Below are 18,692 nucleotides of genomic sequence, written 5' to 3'. Positions count from 1 at the left end.
CAATGACAAAGAGAGCACGACTTCCACCTTGGCCAACAAAAATATGAAGGCATCTTTGGATAAAAGACATATCCCTTCCAAAGATGTCAAAAAGTAAAAAAGTCTGTCATAACTAGCGAAACATGGTATCAAGTCTGTCTCTCAAAGAAAGAGACTACACTGGAGCCAATGATAATTAGAATTCATCATCTTCTGAGCCAGAGGAAACAAGCCAGTGAGAGGTAAGCCGTTCTCTCACTATTTTACTGTAATACTTTGGGAGGAAAAAGACCAGAGGAGCTGTCCTTGAACAGCAACACTATAATATATGAGCCCTTAGGAGACCATGTGGGGTTAAAAGTCATCCTGCTTCTGCACGCTTCTACTGATGTCCTTTAAGATTTTAAAGATGTGCCTTGTAAGTGGAATGGAAAAAATAATTAACACTAGATAACCTTTAAAGTTATTTTAAGAAATAACATTTTTTAAAGTTTTAAGTAACCTCTATACCTAACCTGGGGCTTGAAATCACAATCCTAAGATCAAGGGTCACATGTTCTTCCAACTAAGCCAGCCAGGAGCCTCTCTAAACTTCTTTATAGTAACAAATTTCATTATTCCATTCCTGTGGATAAAATTAAGCCAACAATGGTACCACTTGGTTTACTATAAATAATAAATAAAAGTAACATTAGAAAATAAAGCGTGTCAGGGTGCCTGCGGTGGCTCAGTCAGTTAAGAGTTTGACTTCAGCTCGGGTCATGATCTCATGGTTCCTGAGTTTGAGCCCCACAGTGGGGCATTGTCAGTGCCAAGCCTGCTTGGGGTTCTCTCTCCCTCTCTCCCTGCCCCTCCCCCACCCTCAAAATAAATAAACTTAAGAAAATATAGTGTCTCTTACATTATTGCTTGGAAATAACTTGATTACTCATCAGGATCTGATTCTAGAGAACTCGGAAAATCAAAATTGAAATAAATACTGGTAAATGTGTGAAACTATACTTTGAACAAATAAAATGTTAAAAAAAGAAACAGCTTCACCTAACTAAAAGCACAAAAATTCTTCATATAAAGATTTAATGTAATAACTAAACAAATGTTAATAATGGAATAACGAATACCCAGATATTAATTTAAAGAAGATATAACTGGGGTGCCTGGGTGGCTTGGTCAGTTAAGTGTCCAACTCTTGATTTCAGCTCAGGTCATGATCTCACAGTTCGTGGGTTCGAGCCCCACATCCTCCTTGAGATTCTTTCTCCTTCTCTCTGTGCCCCTCCCTGGCTCGCTCTCTCTCTCTCTCTCTCTCTCTCCCTCTCCCCTCTCTCATAAACAGATAAATAAGATATAACTTCTGATAAAAAGTTTTCAAAGATCAGTCATGATCACTTAAAAATCAGTATGTTTTTATTTTCATGGATCATGAATAAAGCCTGGCTACATTATATAAACAAGTAAGTGACTACAGGGAAAACAATGAGTTTCCTGAACTGGTTGCATGTTCTAAAAGAAGCAGGGTAAAAACTATATCCTCTTATATTATACTTGTTTTAACAGTGGTTATTTCCTGGGTGGTAAGAATATAAGTGATTTTTAAACCTTCATTTATTTTCTTTCTATATTCCTACATTTTCTAAAGCTCTTTCATACTTATATAATGAGAAATATATTTCAATACAATTCTCAGCTGGCAACTGAAACACCAGCACAGAAAATATAGATGACTTTTTTAGTAACACAAAAGTGTTAGTCAATCAAAAGGGGAAGACCAAAAAATAAAAATGAACAAATTAATTAAAAAGAATCTAAAAGACAAAAAATAAAAAGAGAGAGAAATTAATTCAATCACTTCAATAATCACTGAGAGTGATTTACTGATTTAGATGATTTATCTAAAGGCTGAGAGTTCAAAGGTATTTATTCCTCCTCCTACCAAGAGGTAAGACCCTAACTGTCCAGTGTATAAAGATACACAACCACAACAAAATACAAAAACCAAACAATCAAAATTATAGTTCATAAACATCAACTACATACAAGACACTAGTCAGAGCTGTAGAAACACAAACACTCCACAAACATCGGTTGTAGGAAAGAAACACAGTATAAAGATCTACTGAAAGTGTACTCAAGAGTTGATCTGCTAAAATCAATTCATTCTTTCAATAAATACTTATTGAATGCCTTCCATGTGTCAGGTACTGTTCCAGATACGGACAATATAAAGAATATACAAAAATCTCTCTGCCCTCAAGATACTTATAACTGTGGGGAGAGGATAGTCAATAGGTAAATAAAGAATATATTAGTAATTATACTATGGAAAAAAATAAGGTAATAAGAAAGATGAGGAGATGGCTGAGTGGGCAGGTACACAGGGAAGAAGTTACAATTTAAATAGGGTAGTTAAGTTAGACCTCACGAGAAGATGACAAGCATATCAAGATTAATAAATTCAATGATTATGTTTTTTGAGCTATGTAGTTAAACTGGAAATTTTAGTGTTTTGCAAAGAAACAGGTTATAAATATCTCAAATTCTTCCAAGTATGATAGTCTATATAATAATATCCATTAAGTTTTAGATGATATTATTCCCTGAGTAGTTACCTTGCACCAAACATTGCTCTCTGCACTCTCCACTTATTAACTTATTTAATCTTTGTATCAGAAAAGGCCCCACCACAGGAAGAAATCAATATATTTTAATAGAGACAATGTCATTATTAATTATGTTGATATGTAGACAACTAAAAAGATAAAGAATGAGAAAAATGAGGGATGTAACAACTACAGGGAAAAGCTACCACCCACAGGACTAGAGAGTCAAGGTAAGAGACTGGAATGATTAAAATCCAGAGGCTTGCAGGGAAGGTTCTAAACAGCTGAAACTCAGATCCCTGAGGAGAGTGCTGCTCAGCTGGTGTCAACCTCTCTGATTTTGGAAGAGGGGTCCTATGGGACTGGGGTACCTTTTGAGGAAGGGGGGCTAGCCAACTGCAGCTGGTGTTATGAAGGGTTATGATGAGGCCAGCTCTTGAGTACCGGAAAAACTATTAACTGGATTCAACTGCTGCTATCTAGAGAAACTGCTGTTGCTAGGATGAAGTCCACCAGAATGGTGGTCACACTAACAGAAAAGCAGACAGGGAGCCCTCAAGAAACAGAGAGAAAGGCGCGAGTCCCTTCTTCCTCCTCCACCTTGCAGCCTCCCCCTAGCACCCCGTACTTGTGAAACCTAAAAGTGAGCATCTGGCAAGGTAGAAATGAGTTCTGCAGAATCTCACAATAGTATTACAAAGCAGGGCAGAGAAGGGTGTGTTTGGAGCTGAAAAACAATAATTTAATAGTTGGCATAATCCTTCTAAAATGATCAGGGTGACAGACGAGAGAATGAAGGAACAGAGTAGTATGAAGTATCTAGGTAATAAATATCTAGAGTTCCAAAGAACTGTTAAGTGAGAAGGGAGGAAACAGCACTGAAGAAAACATACGGTTTGACTCTTGATACTACTGCTACCTGTTTCCTACCTGTTTCGATTATATGCTACTTCTAGTGATCTCTTCAGAGTCCTGGTAAGATTTTGATAGGAACAAGGGTCAAATAAGTAAAATTATTCAACATCACTTAGTAAAGACATCCAGTTGATTTCCATTATTTGTGGTAGTTATGTTCTCTAAAGTCGCTATAGACGTAAAGTAGTTATGGGCATGAACACTGTTAGCAAATACTGACCCATTGCTCCTAGGAGAAATATGTACACAAACAAACATATCCTATATAGATTATAACCTTATATCCTAAAAATAATTCATCCTGGGAGATTCCATCCTCTTTATTTTACAAAGGAGAAAACAAGATTCAGAAGTGCCTTGCTTGAGGCAGCCCCAAAATAGGTGTACAGTTACAATTCAAATCCCATCCAAATGGGACCAAAACCAGACTTCTTACACTACACTGCACTGCCCTCTACTGTCTCTCATCTTCCGGTCAAAGCTGTGTGAGAGCTGAAACAAGAAGGTAGAGTGTCACTCTGTTACATCTCAGCTGGGAATGTGCACACTCACTCTCTGCAGCTCTGCACATACATGCAAATGACTGAAAGCACTGAGTACAGACTTTGGGGCTACAAATATATTTTAATAACAGACAAATTCACAAATAGAGAATCTGCAAATAATGAGTACTGACTGTACATGCGCTTTCCATAATTTCTGTAAAATATTACAGAAATCCTTTCTCAAAAAACCATTTTAATGTCATTTTCTCAATTCTGCAAAAGTGAAAGGAATATACCTTATATTCTCTTTATATTCCAAAACACCATTTTATTTATATTGTTCTGGTTATTTTTGTTTAAAGTTAATTCATTTATTTTGAGAGAGAGCAAGCAAATGCATGCAAGCAGGAGAGGGGCAGAGAGAAAGGGAGAGAGATACCAAGGATACTCCACAGTGTCAGCACAGAGCCCCATGTGGGGCTCCAACTCACAAACTTTGAGATCATGACCTGAGCTGAAATCAAGAATCAGATGCTTAACCGACTGAGCCACTCAAGCATCCCATGTTCTGGTTATTTATTCAAAACTTAGTCATTGATCGGTCAAGATAACCACCAACAAAATGATGTCAATAATAAGATAACATTGGCTAAACCTGTACTTTCCAAAATGTTTCACCACTTCTCAGATCACACAGTCTTCTCACTTATTTCAAGAAAAATAAAGGTTTTTATATATTAGGGATGATAATTTCCACACAAATATTCTGAAATCTAAAATTATAAAGGACTAAAATGCATGGTGTTAAGGTAAGGAACTCACCATGAATTTTACAAGGAAAGAAAAAAGAAAAGCCAGCATGTTAAAGTTATTTTTACAATCCTAAGTCTCAGTTACCTCTTTAAAACATAAATGTCTATGTGCTAGGAATTTAGACTTCATGTGGTATTGAGTAGAAAGCATAATATTTAATAAATGCCAAATAACTTTAACAGCATAAAATAATTACTTGACTGAAAGGAGACTTTCTTTCTCCTTTCATAGAAAAAGAGAGAGAAAAAATGAATATATGGAGGGAGAAAAAAATGTGAAAAGGGAAACTGTTAAGTGAAATAAAGTAATGGTGCAGAAGAGTATTTAAAAGTATGACCCAGGTTATGTGGGTCCATTTGTAACAACATGGTTGGAACTTGAAGGCATTACGCTAAGTGAAAAAAGTCAGATAAAGACAAATACCATATGATCTCACTGATATGTGGAATCTAAAAACACAAACAAAAAACCAAGCTCACAGATACAGACAACAGACAGGTGGTTGCCAGAGGCAGGGGGTAAGGGTAGGAGAAATGGGGGAAGGAGGTCAAAAGTACCAAATTACCAGTTATAAAATAATAAGTTACATGGATATAATGTACAGCATGGTGACTAGAATTAACAATGCTGTATTGTAAGTTTACTTATTTATTTTCAGAGAGACAGAAAGAGTGAACATTCAGTGGGGAAGGGGGGGAGAGAGAGAGAGAGAGAGGGGGAGAGAGAGAGGGGGAGAGAGAGGGGGAGAGAGAGAGGGGGAGAGAGAGAGGGGGAGAGAGAGAGGGGGAGAGGGGGAGAGGGAGAGGGAGGGAGAGAGAGAGAGAGAGAGAGAGAGAGAGAGAGAGATCCCAAGCAGGCTCGTGCTGTCAACAAAGAGAAGACACGGGGATCAAACTCATAAACCATGACATTGTGACACGAGCCGAAACCAAGAGTCGGGATGCTCAACAAACTGAGCCACCCAGGCACCCCTGTGATGATAACTTTTAAGATCTAGTCTCTTAGCAACTTTTAACATTTTTATTAAATTTTTTTGAAGGGGGGGGGAGAGAGAGAGAGAGAGAGAGAGAGAGAGGGAGAGGGAGGGAGGGAGGGAGGGAGGGGGAGGGGCAGAGAGAGAGAGAGGGAGACACACAATGTGAAGCAGGTTTCAGGCTCTGAGCTGTCAGCACAGAACAACTTTTAAACATGTAATACACCATTGGGGCACCTGGGTGGCTCAGCTGGTTGAACGTCTGACTCTTGATTTCAGCTTGGGTCATGATCTCATGGTTTGTGGATTTGAGCCCTGCATTGGCTCCTCACTGACAGCACAAGCCTGGTTGGGATTCTCTCTCTTTGCCCGCCCTCCCTCCCTCCCTTTCTCTCTCTAAAAAAACAAATAAACATGACAAAAATATTTTTAAAGTTCTCATCACAAGAAATTTTTTTTGTAACTCTGTAAGGTGACAAATCTTAACTAGACTTACTGTGATTACTTTCAACATATACACATATAGAGTGATTGTGTTGTACACCTGAAACTAATATAATGTTGTATGTCAATTAAAAATTTTTAAACGATAAAATATGACCTCTCACTTTATTTTAAAAAATTCAAACCTACAGAGAAAATGAATGAACTGAACAGTAAACATTCATATACCTATACACCTCACCAAGAGTCACCAATTGTTAACATTTTGTCACATTTGGTACTCTCATTCTCACACAAAGCATACATACACATACATTTTACATATAGATATGTACACACAAGCACACACATACAGGCATTCCTTTTTTACTTACACCATCTGGAAGTAAGCTACATTCCACTTCCCAAAACTTCAGCATGTGTCCACCAAGAACAAAGACGTTTTCCAACATAACTACAATTATCATGCCAAAAGAATTTAATAGATATACCTAATATATACTCCATATTTAAATTTCCTCAAATGTCTTTGAAAAATCTTTCATTGCTTACATTTAAAAAACCCAAACCATTTATTTGTAGAGTGTCCCACTATCTGGATTTGTCTGATTATTCTTCATATTAGATTCAAGTTAACTATTTTTGACAAGAATACTGCATTAGGTGATTATATATTTCTCATCAAATTACATTAGAAGACACGTAATGACACTTTGTCCTATTACTGGTGATTAACCTTAGATGTGATCACTTAAGACAGTATCCATCACATCTCTCTACTGTAAAAAGTACCTTTAAAGGGTGATAATTTCAAACCATGTATATAAATCCTGCTCTCCAAAACTTTTCACACAATGATCTTAGCATCTGTCAATAATCTTTGCCTAAATTATTATAGTATGGTTGCAAAATAGTGGTTTTTCCAATCTTATCAATCTTTATATATTAACTACCATTATTCTATTAAGTTGTTATTTTATCATTGATAGATTTGTTCAAACTACCCTGAACATTTGGCATGTCTCCGTTAATTTTTGAGCATGTCCATGCTTTCTGGTATAAGATATTCCAGGCTCCTTTGGGAAAAAAGGACTAGTGGGAAAGCTTTCACTTTTCAATTATTTCTGTACTTCCCTACCCCAGACCTGGATTAGTCATTTCAATGAGCCCTGGTTCTTCTTACTGTGGAATGGTATTTAGAAGCCAAGAGCTGGGAATGCTAGTTATAATATAATTATTTCTAGGCCATTTCAGGGAAAACAGGAATGTGTGTGTGTGTGTGTGTGTGTGTGTGTGTGTGTGTGTGTGTACTATCTCAAGTTCAAACTGAAACTTCCAATTCAAAAATCAATATCACAGGGTTCTTTCTTATCTTTTCTCCTTTCCAAGTTTCTAACTCCTTTTTCCCAGAATTTCAACCCTAATTTCTAAAACATCAATATACTGGGGCACGTGGGTGATTTGATCAGTTAAGCATCTGACTTCAGCTCAGGTCATGATCTCACGGTTCATGAGTTCAAGCCCCACATGCACTAACAGCTCAGAGCCTGCTTCAGAGCTCAGGGCCTGAAGCCTGCCTCAGATTCTCTGCCCCTCTGTTTCTCTCTGCTCCTCCCCTGCTTGCACTCTCTCTTTCAAAAATAAATAAATATTTTCAAAACAATCAACATAACTCATTTGCTCTATCCTATAATATTCCTATGATATATACAAAAGTAGTTCCAGAATTATGATATGAATATAACTACCAGTAACAAACCCATTTGACAATTCTTTCGCATTTGGGAAAAAGAACTGGTGGGAAGTCTTTTATTGTTCAATTTTATCATTTTTTATAGTGCTCAAAAATCTAACCATATTAATGCCCTCTTGAGTTTTTAAAAAATCGCTAACAAAAGTTATCTGGATGGTAGAATTATTTTTATGTATTTTTTATACTTTGCTATATTTTCAAAATAATAGCATTTAAATTTCTGGAAATGATTACATTATTAGTTTTTTGGGTAGAAAGACAGCCTCATATCAATCCACAGAGAAAATTAATTTCAGATAACCAAAAAGTAAAATTCCTTATAACTGAACTATCAAGAAGTCTAGAAGAATATATAGATAAACATTTATCTAATTTCTGGGTAGGGAAGGTTTTTCTAAGCATGAAAGCAAAAAGAAAAAAAAGTATCATATTGACAGGTTTTGTAGAATAAGGAAAAGAATACGTCTTTATATCAAAAAGGGGTGCCTGGGTGGATCAGTTGGTTTAGCATCTGACTTTGGCTCAGGTCATAATCTCATGGTTCATGAGTTTGAGCCCTGCATGGGGTGCTGCTCTGACAGCTCAGAGCTTGGAGCCTGCTTGAGTCTGTCTGTCTCTCTGTGTCCTTTCCCCACTCGTGCACTCTCAAAAATAAATAAATATAAAAAATTTTTTTAAAAGTACCATAAACTAAGGTAACTATACACTGCAGCATCTATGATAAAGTGTTCATTTCCATAATACATAAAAAATATTTACAAATCAACAAACTCTATTAGAATATGGATAGATTTTAAAAATGTGTAAAATAAAAAAAAATTGGAAAATGAAATAAACTGATACTCTTTTGCCTACTGAAAAAGTAAATACTTTTTTTTTAAAGGATAAGGGCTAACAATGAATTCAAGTTAAGGAACAAAGGCACAGAAAAAGACCAACTGTTGGGTTGTCTAAGTAGGTAGAACCTATGTACATATACATAAGTACATAAAAAAATATGGAAACATGTACATGAAACAGATAATAACAGGTACAACTAGGGAGATAATAGAAGGAACAATAATTGGAGTAATGGTCAAAGAAAACTAACTTTATTTCTAATAAGTTAATTTTTACAATAAATAGAAATTCTTTGTGTGATTAAAAATTAATTGAAAAATAAATTTGCACAACCTTTCTAGGATAATTTCACAGTAACCATTGATAAATGATCATTTATTTTGCCCTAGCAATTCTTCTATGAATTTGTCCTAAAGAAATAATAAACATCATGGAAATACATACTATGTATATATGAACATTTGATATATGATGCAGGCACCACAAAGCAGTAAGGAAAGGATGGTCTTTTCAGTAAATGGTGCTGGTACAAATGGGTACCTATACAAAAAAAAAAAAAAAAATGAAACTGTGGAGCAAAAGAAGCCAGACACAAGAGAACACATATATGATTACATATATATGAAGCCTGAAACAAACCAATAACTTGCAAAAGTCTAGGTAGTGGCAGTTTTGACTAGTATTATGACAGTGAAGAAAGGAGACAGATTCAAGAAATATTTTAAAATATTTTTTTCATTTTATTTATTTTGAGAGAGAGAGCACGTGCCAGCTAGGGTACAGAGAGAGGGGGAGAACTCCAAGCAGTTCCATGCTAGGCACTAGCCTGACATGGGGCTCAATCTCATAACCATGAAATCATGACCTAAGCAAATATTAAGAGTCAGACACAAGAGTCAGTCACATCAAGTGACTGAGCCACCCAGGCGCCCCAAGAAATATTTAATAGATAGAATTAACAAGCCTTGGTGATTAATTGGGTTTGGTAGGTAAGGAAGAAGGAGGTGTTAAGAATGACCTCAGGTCTCTGGTCTGTGCAACTGGTAGAGATGCCAATTACTGAATGGAAAACATAAAAGAAGCAAATACAGAGCTGACATCACGAGTTCAATTAGTTCATGTTTTGGACTTGTTGTTTAAGAAAACTATGAGATATCTAAGCGGAAATCTCTAACAGATACTTGGCTGCATGGGTCAGGAGTTCAAAAGGGAGGCCTTGGGGTAGAGACATAAATTGCATTTAGATGGTAATTGAAGCCATAGGAGAAGATGGATTCTCATAGGAAAAGAAAAAGAGAAGGGGACCTACACCCAAGTCCTGTGAAATCCCAACACTTAAAAGTCAGAAAGAGAAAGAAGAGCCAGCAAAAGCGTCTGAGGAGTAGAGACACAAGTGGGAAAAATATCAAGAATATGGTGATCTAAAAACCAAAAGTTGAGGTTTTTAAAGAATTGGTCAAGTGTCTCAAATGCCCCTGAGAATACAAGTATGATATAAGTACCTAATGAATTTAGAAACAACGGAAATCCTGAGACCATAGCAAGAACCACTACCTAGAGGGGTGGTTCAAATAAATTACACATAAAAATGTCACAGGACTCAGGGCGCTTGGGTGGCTCAGTCAGTTAAGCCTCTGACTTCAGCTCAAGTCATGATCTCACAGTCCATGAGTTCAAGCTCCGCGTTCGGCTCTGTGCTGACAGCTTGGAGCCTGGAGCCTGCTTTGGATTCTGTGTCTCCCTCTCTCTCTGCCCCTCCCCCATTTGTGTTCTGTCTGTCTGTCTGTCTCTCTCTCTCAAAAATAAACATTAAAAAAAAAGTCACAGGATCAAAGAATACAGGTTTTTGGATTGAAAGAACTAACCAAGAGGCCAGCAAGATGAAAGGGGGAAAAGAACCTATATCAAAGTACATCACCATAAACAGAATAAAAAGAGAATCTTAAAAACGATGAAAAGAAAAAGATCGCAAAGAATCACTAAACAAAATGGTATGGGACTTTTAACATCAGCGCTTGAAGATAAACGGGAATGAATGGAAAAAGTCCTTAAAATTCTAAAAAACCCTTATTTTTGAACTAGAATTCTATAACCAAACTATACATCAAGTATGACATTATAATAAAGATATATTCAAACATCCAACATTTTAAAAAATGTACCTTTTGTGGATCCTTTCTCAGACGACTTACTGATGATTGTATACAACCAAATCAAGGAGGAAACTCCAATAGGAAAAATAAAACATTTAAGACACTCTTGAAGTAGTTTGAGCTCCCAAGACTTCTAGGGAGAAAATTTATAACCTATTATTGAGAGATACTGAAGAAGACCTAGAGAGAAAACATATGCACAGATAGGAAGCCTCAATATCATAGAGATGTTCATTTTTTCAAAATTGATTTCAAAATCATCCCTCAAAAAAAAAAAAAAAAACCCACAGTAGAATTTTGTGGAACTTAAGCTAAGTCTACAATATCCATACAAGCACCAAGAGCCAATATACTAGATACTGTTGATGAAGAACATGAGGAAGCTGTACTCTAGCATAAATCTATTTTAATGCTTTCCTACTTAAGATGGTGAGATATTGGTATGGGAACAGAAACACATCAATGGAGACAATCAAGATCATAGAGACAGATACATTATATAATAGACAGGACCTTGTAGAGCAGTAAGAAGATAGTTTACCCCCAATAATGGGTTGTGGGATAACTAGGTATTCAGATGAGGAAAAAAATGAAATTGGACCCCTACCTCAAACCATTTACAAAAACCTATTCTAGGTGGGTTGTATACCTAACTGTCAAAGGCAAAACTACAAACCTTTTGAAGATAATACAAGTGGTTATCTTCATGATCTCAGGTTAGGAAATAATTTCTTAAACATAATACAAAAAGTATTAACTGAAAAGAAAAAAATTGACAAATTACACCACACTAAAATCAAGAACTTCCTGTTCATAAAAAGATACCATAAAGAAACTGAAAAGACAAGCCAGAGAATAAGAATGTATCTGCCATAACCATAACCAGCAAATGGTTAAAATCCAGAATATACTACAAATAAACAATAAAAGGATATCCGATAGGAACATGAAAAAACTTGAACACAAAAGAAGAAATCCAAATTACCAATAAACCTATGAAAAGAATTACTTATTAATAGTCAGTGAAAGATGAATTAAAACAATAATGAAAAACATAACATTGGATTGTCAAAAATTAAAAATTCTGACAACACCAACTGTAGGCAAAAATACAAAGAAAGAAACTTCTTATACGTTCCTAGTGGGAACGTAAATTGATATAGTTTGGTATCACTAGTGAAATTAAAGATATGCTACTCTATAACCCAATTCTACTTCTATTTCTGAGAATGGAAATAAACTACAGGTCTAAGCGATAAACATGAACAGCACATATGTATCTCACTATTTTTTTAAAAAGGCACTTGCCCATCAGAGCCATAAAAAGAATCACTCATCCAGCACACGGTCAGGAATTCAGCTTCCATTTAATACGTAACTTTATGTCATTTTTTTTTCTGTTAAAAGCAACAAAAATCCAAACATAAAAAATTGTGATATTATATAACTTTGTTTATATGTCAATACCACATTAAAAAGCAAAAATAAGTTTAAAATAGTGACGATTTTTCAGACAAGAAAGTAACTGCTACAGAGTTATATAGTGCTGAACTGAATGGAAGGAATACAACTATATGATAGAAAAAAATGTTTCAAATAAACTATATACACAAGATGATTACCTATTTACCATTTAATCTTGGTGACAGTTACTAATTTTTACAAGCAAATGATAGTTTGAATCAATTTTTGAAAGTTTTCTACCGCATACTACTGTACGTATGATATAAAGCTTTGATAGCTTATTCCTCCACACAGAGGAAATATATAGATTTAGAATTTCTAGAGATCTTGGAAAACAAAAGTTTTTAGGAAAAAGTTGCACAACAGGCCAGGTAAGTTTAAATTTTAAATTTTCTTTTAAAATAAAATCTCAGAGCTCATTCCTCAGAAGCATAGAATTGTGAAATGAAAAAAGTAAAATGCAAAGAACTCACGTTCTTCCAATGTCACACTAAAATAGTCATCAAGCCCACAAATATTACCTTTGACACAATTTTACAGTGTTCAACTATATAGAGTAAGTTGCTTATTTTTCAGAAAATTTTCAATTGATGTTTCATTATAGGAAGATGTGTTGCATTTTGCAGAAAGTGTCATTAAAGAATTAAATCACTGAGCATTATGAGTATGTCCCCACAATCTGTGCCCTGGGAAAACAAGAAAATGGTTTAGTATCTTCATAGGCCTCTTTTCCTGTCCCAAACCGTATCTTGCTTCTGAGTCCTAAACATAATAGTAATTCCTACCACTTGCTGAGCCCTTCCCATATGCCTTACATTTAGTCCTTTAATTCTCAACAGACTGAGGAGCAAGTCTTATGAGAAAAGTGAGACATGGAACGGTTGAGTAACTTGTCCAAGGTCACAGGCTGCTACTGACAGAGCCCAGATACAGCCCAACTCCACAGCCAGGGTCTTAATACTACACTGTTTCTATTTGATAAAACATTTATACCATGAATACTGTTCATAATCACCTACCACCTTCTAACTACTGCATTCCAGGTGCCTTGAGGATTTATTTTTGCCTTAGGTAACTGCATACTCACAGTAATGTTAACGAAGTGAAGGAAGCTAAACAAACATCTAGGGATACCCATGATTCTCCAGCTAAGAAAAGGAAGGTGCAAGACCACAAAGCTGGTTTGTGGCAGCCAGCACTGCAACCCAATTCCTGACTCCCAAGAGTGATCTTCCCACAGCACTAAAAGCTCTTACACTGTACTCTAAGTATCTTACACTGTGCTGTAAGCTCTTGCTGCAGCCCGTATTCTACCCTCCACACAAACCCGGACGTTTATTTCGCCAAGTTTCCCAGAGTATGATAGCTTCCACAGAACTCACATGCAGGTAACATACATTCTTTCAATTCAACAAATTAATACAGAGAGATGCACTATGAGCTACGGCAACAGATGAACCCAACTGTATATCACCATCTTGGGCCTGTTCTTATCATTAACTATAATATGTAACAAATGCTACAGCAGCCATGTGACAATGTGTTTTGAAAGCACAGAGAGAGGAGTGGCTATTTCAGCCTGGGTGGAAAATGGGAAGGATTGGGAGCTGTGAGATGCGTTTGAGGCAGGGCAAAGGCAAAAGTATGATGGTGCTCACAAAGGAGAAAAATACTATCATTTCTACCAGTGGACATTAAAGTGAGAAACAGCAGTAAACACAGGGCCAGAATTTGGAGTTCAAATCTAGACTGACTGGGGTGACTTAGAAACATTTCTGAGTTTCAGTGTCCGCATCTGTGAAATGTAGATACATACCACTGACCTGCCTACCTCACAGGCCTTTGGCGGGGGCCGAATTATGAGAAAGTGCCTTGAAAACTACAAAGTCCTGTGTAAACGTCAGTTATTTATGGCTTCACTTCTAGGCAACCCTGTGGGTCCTTCCTCCTGAACTGTGTCTCAGAAAAACCTCACCCTTCAGGATGAAAATATTCCAGTGACATCATTCATATACTGCTTATGAAATAACAGTTAACATCAATGCCTTCACGTTGAAACATCAAAACTCGTTCTACTGAAATAAATATATATATAATAAATATATTTTTATTATATATTTATATATAAATATTTATATATAATTTATATATAAATTTATTATATAAAAAATTTATATATATATATTTATATATAAGTATATATATAAATATATATATATATTAAAAGATGGGTGTGTACGTATTTTTTAAATTTTTTAAGCGCTGGTAGTGACTTCTACTCCACGCTTGCTGTAATTATGTTCAGAAACCAGTACCAGATGCAGGTTTCCTTCTGGAAAATTCAGAAATTCCATTCCATTTTATAGCATGTTGTCAAGCAACCAACTGAAGACTAGCCTGCAAGGAGCACTTTGCTCTCATCTCAGAAGATGGGTTACGTACTAGCGACAGATAAAACCAGATAAAAGCCCTGGATGCTAAAGAGGGAACTGCTTCGGCACAAGCATACCTAAACGAACGCAAACAGCTCGTAAACAAACATAAATCCACCGAAAAGCACATTGAGCGTCTGATTTTAAAATACTTGAGGGCTATCGGCAGACCCCTCCTTGAAATTAAAGAACACCTCACTTCCTTTAAAGTTTGACAGAGTAGCCTCTGCAACCCGGCCTCCCTTTAGCAATCTCTCTTTGAGCTACATGCAGGCCCCATTTTGTTCAACCTTACGCTCCACTGTCTTAGCTGCTCCTTGGATGATAAACTCAAATAAAGTTCTAACGCACCTTGACGAAGGCAAAAAGAAGGGGCAAGAGGCAGGAAAGGGACAAGGGGAGCGAGAACTCCTCGTGCCACTCCGCACCGGTGGCTGTTTTGTCTTACAAGTAAGTGCAACTTCCCGTTTTCTCCCTCTTACCTTGTACACTTTCCCAAAGGCTCCGTCGCCCAGTTCTCCTATAATTTCCCAAAACTCCTCGGGGTTCAGGTCCCTCTTCACATGTTCGTACTGCTTCTTCTTCTTCTCGCTCCCCAACTTGAAGATCTTACGGAAATTGAAGAAGGACATTTTTCCTCCCGGCAGAGTTCCTCGCACTTAAGCACGAAAAGCAACAATAAAAAGCAAAGTTTCTCCTCCCTCCTCGCCGCGCGAGCCCGGCGGGCGGCGCCGGGCGCGGGCTTTCCCGGCTCCCGCCGCTCCGGCCGGGCCGTGCCCGGGGAGGGCGGGGCGCGCTACTCGGGCTCCGGCCCACGGGCAGGAGGGGGTGGGGGCGGGGGGTGCTGCGCGGGCGGCCCCTCTGCCGAGCCCGGCCCGCGGGCCGCGCGGGTAGGCGCCGCGCGCCCGGCCGGCCCTCAGGGGGCGGCACCTGCCCGGACGCTCGCCCCGACCCGACCCGGTCCGAGAGGTCCGGACGTCCGCGGCCGCCGCGGCTTAGGCCCGTGTCACGGCGAGTCTCCCGGGGCGGCGGCCACTCCGGGCGAGGGACGCGGCCGGCGGCCCCTGAAGCGGGCAGTCGACAGGCCGAGCTCTCTCGCCTCCGGACGCGAGCCCAAGGTCTCCTCCACAGCCGTCTGCTCCCGCGGCGCGAGGCCCGCGCGTCCCTTCGGTTCTGAGGCGCCGCCGCCGCCTGGCTCCCTCCCCAGCCCACACAGCCTCGGCCTGGAGCGCGCGTAGACGCCGACGCCGCAGCGCGCCCGCGCTCCCGCCGCGCGCCCCGCTCACTGCGCGCTCGCGCGGGGGCGTCCCCTCTGGCCCCGCGCACGCGCGTTGAGCTCAGTGTGCTGGCGGCCGGCAGGGGCTAGCTGGCGCCGGGAGTGGGGTGTGTTGCGGGAGCCCGTGCTCGTCACTCCTTGACGGTTGCTCTAGGTTTGCTCCGGCAAGCCCCCAAATCCTTGTCAGCCCACCGCTCTGGTGGAGTTCCCCGGTGGGCACGACCCTTTTGGTTGTGCTAGCGGATGTTGCCCCCATTCTGGATCTGGAAAATTTGTAGAGTGAAAGCCGAGCTGCCGCTTGGGGCCCGAAAGTGGATCTTTTCTCTCTCTAACGGGTCCCAAAGTACTGTGAGAGGGCACTATGTGTTGTGGTTGGGAACTCTGAAGCCAGAGCTTACCAGCTCTGTGACCTTGGGGAGGTAACCTCTCGGAGCCTTAGTTTCTTCATGGTGAGATGCAGACCCTAATAGTCTCTACCTGGAGGACTTGTGGCGAGGAATAAATGAGGCAGTAGATGTAGGCCCTTGGCATGCTGCATGAACAGGCAAGGGCTCACTTTTAGTTCTTGCTGTTGGTACAAGTGTACAGGTAAGAGAGGCATAGATACGTAAAAATTGCTTAAACCCGCTTCTCAAGTTATGACCACGGACACTCCCTTCTGGCCACTTCCACAGTCGTAACCACCCTGGTGCCACCCTTCGTGACTCCATCTGAGCTAAGAACTTCACTTCCTGACCTGGTTCCGGCCCCCTTGGACAACAGTAGTGACAGACTGCCTAGTGTGGCGATGTGGGCGTTAGCTGGAATCCGCCCTTGATGACCTACCTTCCCCTCCTCCTGCAGAAGAGAGCTGTTTCGGGACAGTGATTTGTTGCTCGTTTTGGTATCCAAGAACCTAGCAACATTCCTGGCGCATAATGAGAAGGCAGATCCCTTGAAGGAAGGAAGGAAGGTTATCTGGAGGAAAGTTGTGTTACTATCTATAAAATAATCACATACCCCTCCCTAACCGTTTGGGCCTCTAGCCCCAAAATGGCATACCAAAACCCCTCTTCCAGTAAGAAGGTTATGATGATTTTTTTTCTCAAGATCCCCTTGTTTTTCTAATAGTTGTATGGAGGTATAATTGGTATACAATAAGTTGTACATATTTTTAAATCAACAGTTTTATGTGTTTTGACAAATGTATACACCTGTGAAAATACCATAACCCATTCATTTATGTAGGTGGCACTAGATGTAAAGGTAACATACTCATTATGGAAAATGAAGAAATGCACAAAGAATAAAAAGTACTATAATTCCACCATCCAGAGACAACCATTGGTTAGATTTTACATACAGTATTTCTAAACAGGATTTTTTTGGCTGTGCATTAACTTCTTTTTTTACAGGGATAAAATTATACTGCATATAAAGGTTTACATCCTGTACTTTTCATATTCCAGTATGATTAGTAATTATTTTCTTCCATCGTGAGATATTTAGATTACAACTTTTCTCTGTTTTAGATAAAACACTGAAAAATGCCTTTGTTTACAAATCCTTTCCCACATGTTTGATTATTTCCGTGGAATAAATTACCAGAAGTAGAGTTGGGTCAAAGGATATAAATCTGTTTCCTTTTCTTTTCTTTTCTTTTTTTTTTTTTTTTTTGACTCTTTTCAAAATAGAAAAACCTTACTGTTTTCTCAAATTAAGTGACAGTATATCCTTATTGCAAATTAATTCAAATAATACAAAAATAATAAACAAGGAAGCTGTCATTCTCTCCTCTTGCTTTCCCCCTTCCCAGCTTTACCCCCACCCTATACACTGTGAAATGTTAAGCCTATGAGCATGAGGAAACATTTGGGGGAGATAACAAAAAAAATTCTAAAGCTGGATTATGGTGATGATTGCACAACTGAAAATATACATTCACTGAAAATCACTGGATTGTACACTTACAATGGGAAATTTTATGGTATATAAATTAAACCACAGTAAAGCTGCTTTTTAGAAGTTAGACCCATAAAGATATATAACCATATTTTTTCTATGCATATACTTTTTAAATATAAAAATGGTATCCAATATGGACCATGGACATATTTCTATGACAGCACAAATAGATCTAATCCTTTTTAGTGGGTGCATAGAGTCCCAGTGTACAGCTCTACCATAGTTTATTAAGCATTTCTTTATTGGTAGGCATTTAGGTAGTTTCTAATTTTTTGTCATCATAAACAAAACTACAGTGACCATGCATATACAAGCATCTTTGTATTTTTCTGATTACATTTCCTTATGACGAAATTCAAGTAGAATTGCTGAGTCAAAGACTATATTAATATTAAAATTTTTGTTTACTAAATTGGCCTCTAGAAAGGTTGTGCCAATGTGTACTCCTGCCAACAATGTATGAGAGTGCCAATTTCACCACACCTTCAATAGCACCAAGGTATTGTCCCATATTAAAAGTATAATAATTTGATAGCCCAACATAACCTCTAATTTACAATTATCTGATTACTAGTGGTGTAACACCTTTCCATATGTATATTAGCCACTTTTATTTCTTAC

General features: G+C 38.4%; 1 protein-coding gene across 3 annotated transcripts in view; it reads right to left on the bottom strand.

The window, feature by feature from the left end:
- Window positions 1–15,712, bottom strand: part of SLK (STE20 like kinase) — a 56,197-nt gene extending 40,485 nt beyond the window's left edge. The window contains exons 1-2 of one of the 3 annotated variants that reach the window (XM_042959937.1): window positions 10,965–11,204; window positions 9,247–9,342 (exon numbers count right to left, since the gene is read on the bottom strand). Coding sequence is in view for 2 of the 3 variants with exons in the window: in XM_015536730.2 (XP_015392216.1) it covers window positions 15,334–15,483 (150 nt within the window). In the remaining variant the exon portion in view is untranslated. Of the gene's footprint in view, window positions 1–9,246; window positions 9,343–10,964; window positions 11,205–15,333 lie in introns of those variants that run through there. The other 2 variants (XM_015536730.2, XM_007080304.3) reach the window with 2 other exon arrangements.
- Between the last annotated feature and the right edge of the window lie 2,980 nt (window positions 15,713–18,692).

This window comes from Panthera tigris, chromosome D2 (genome assembly GCF_018350195.1).
Source record: "Panthera tigris isolate Pti1 chromosome D2, P.tigris_Pti1_mat1.1, whole genome shotgun sequence".
Taxonomy (NCBI): domain Eukaryota; kingdom Metazoa; phylum Chordata; class Mammalia; order Carnivora; family Felidae; genus Panthera; species Panthera tigris.
Note: the sequence above shows the minus strand (reverse complement) of the source record. Positions and strands in the feature narration are given on the sequence as shown.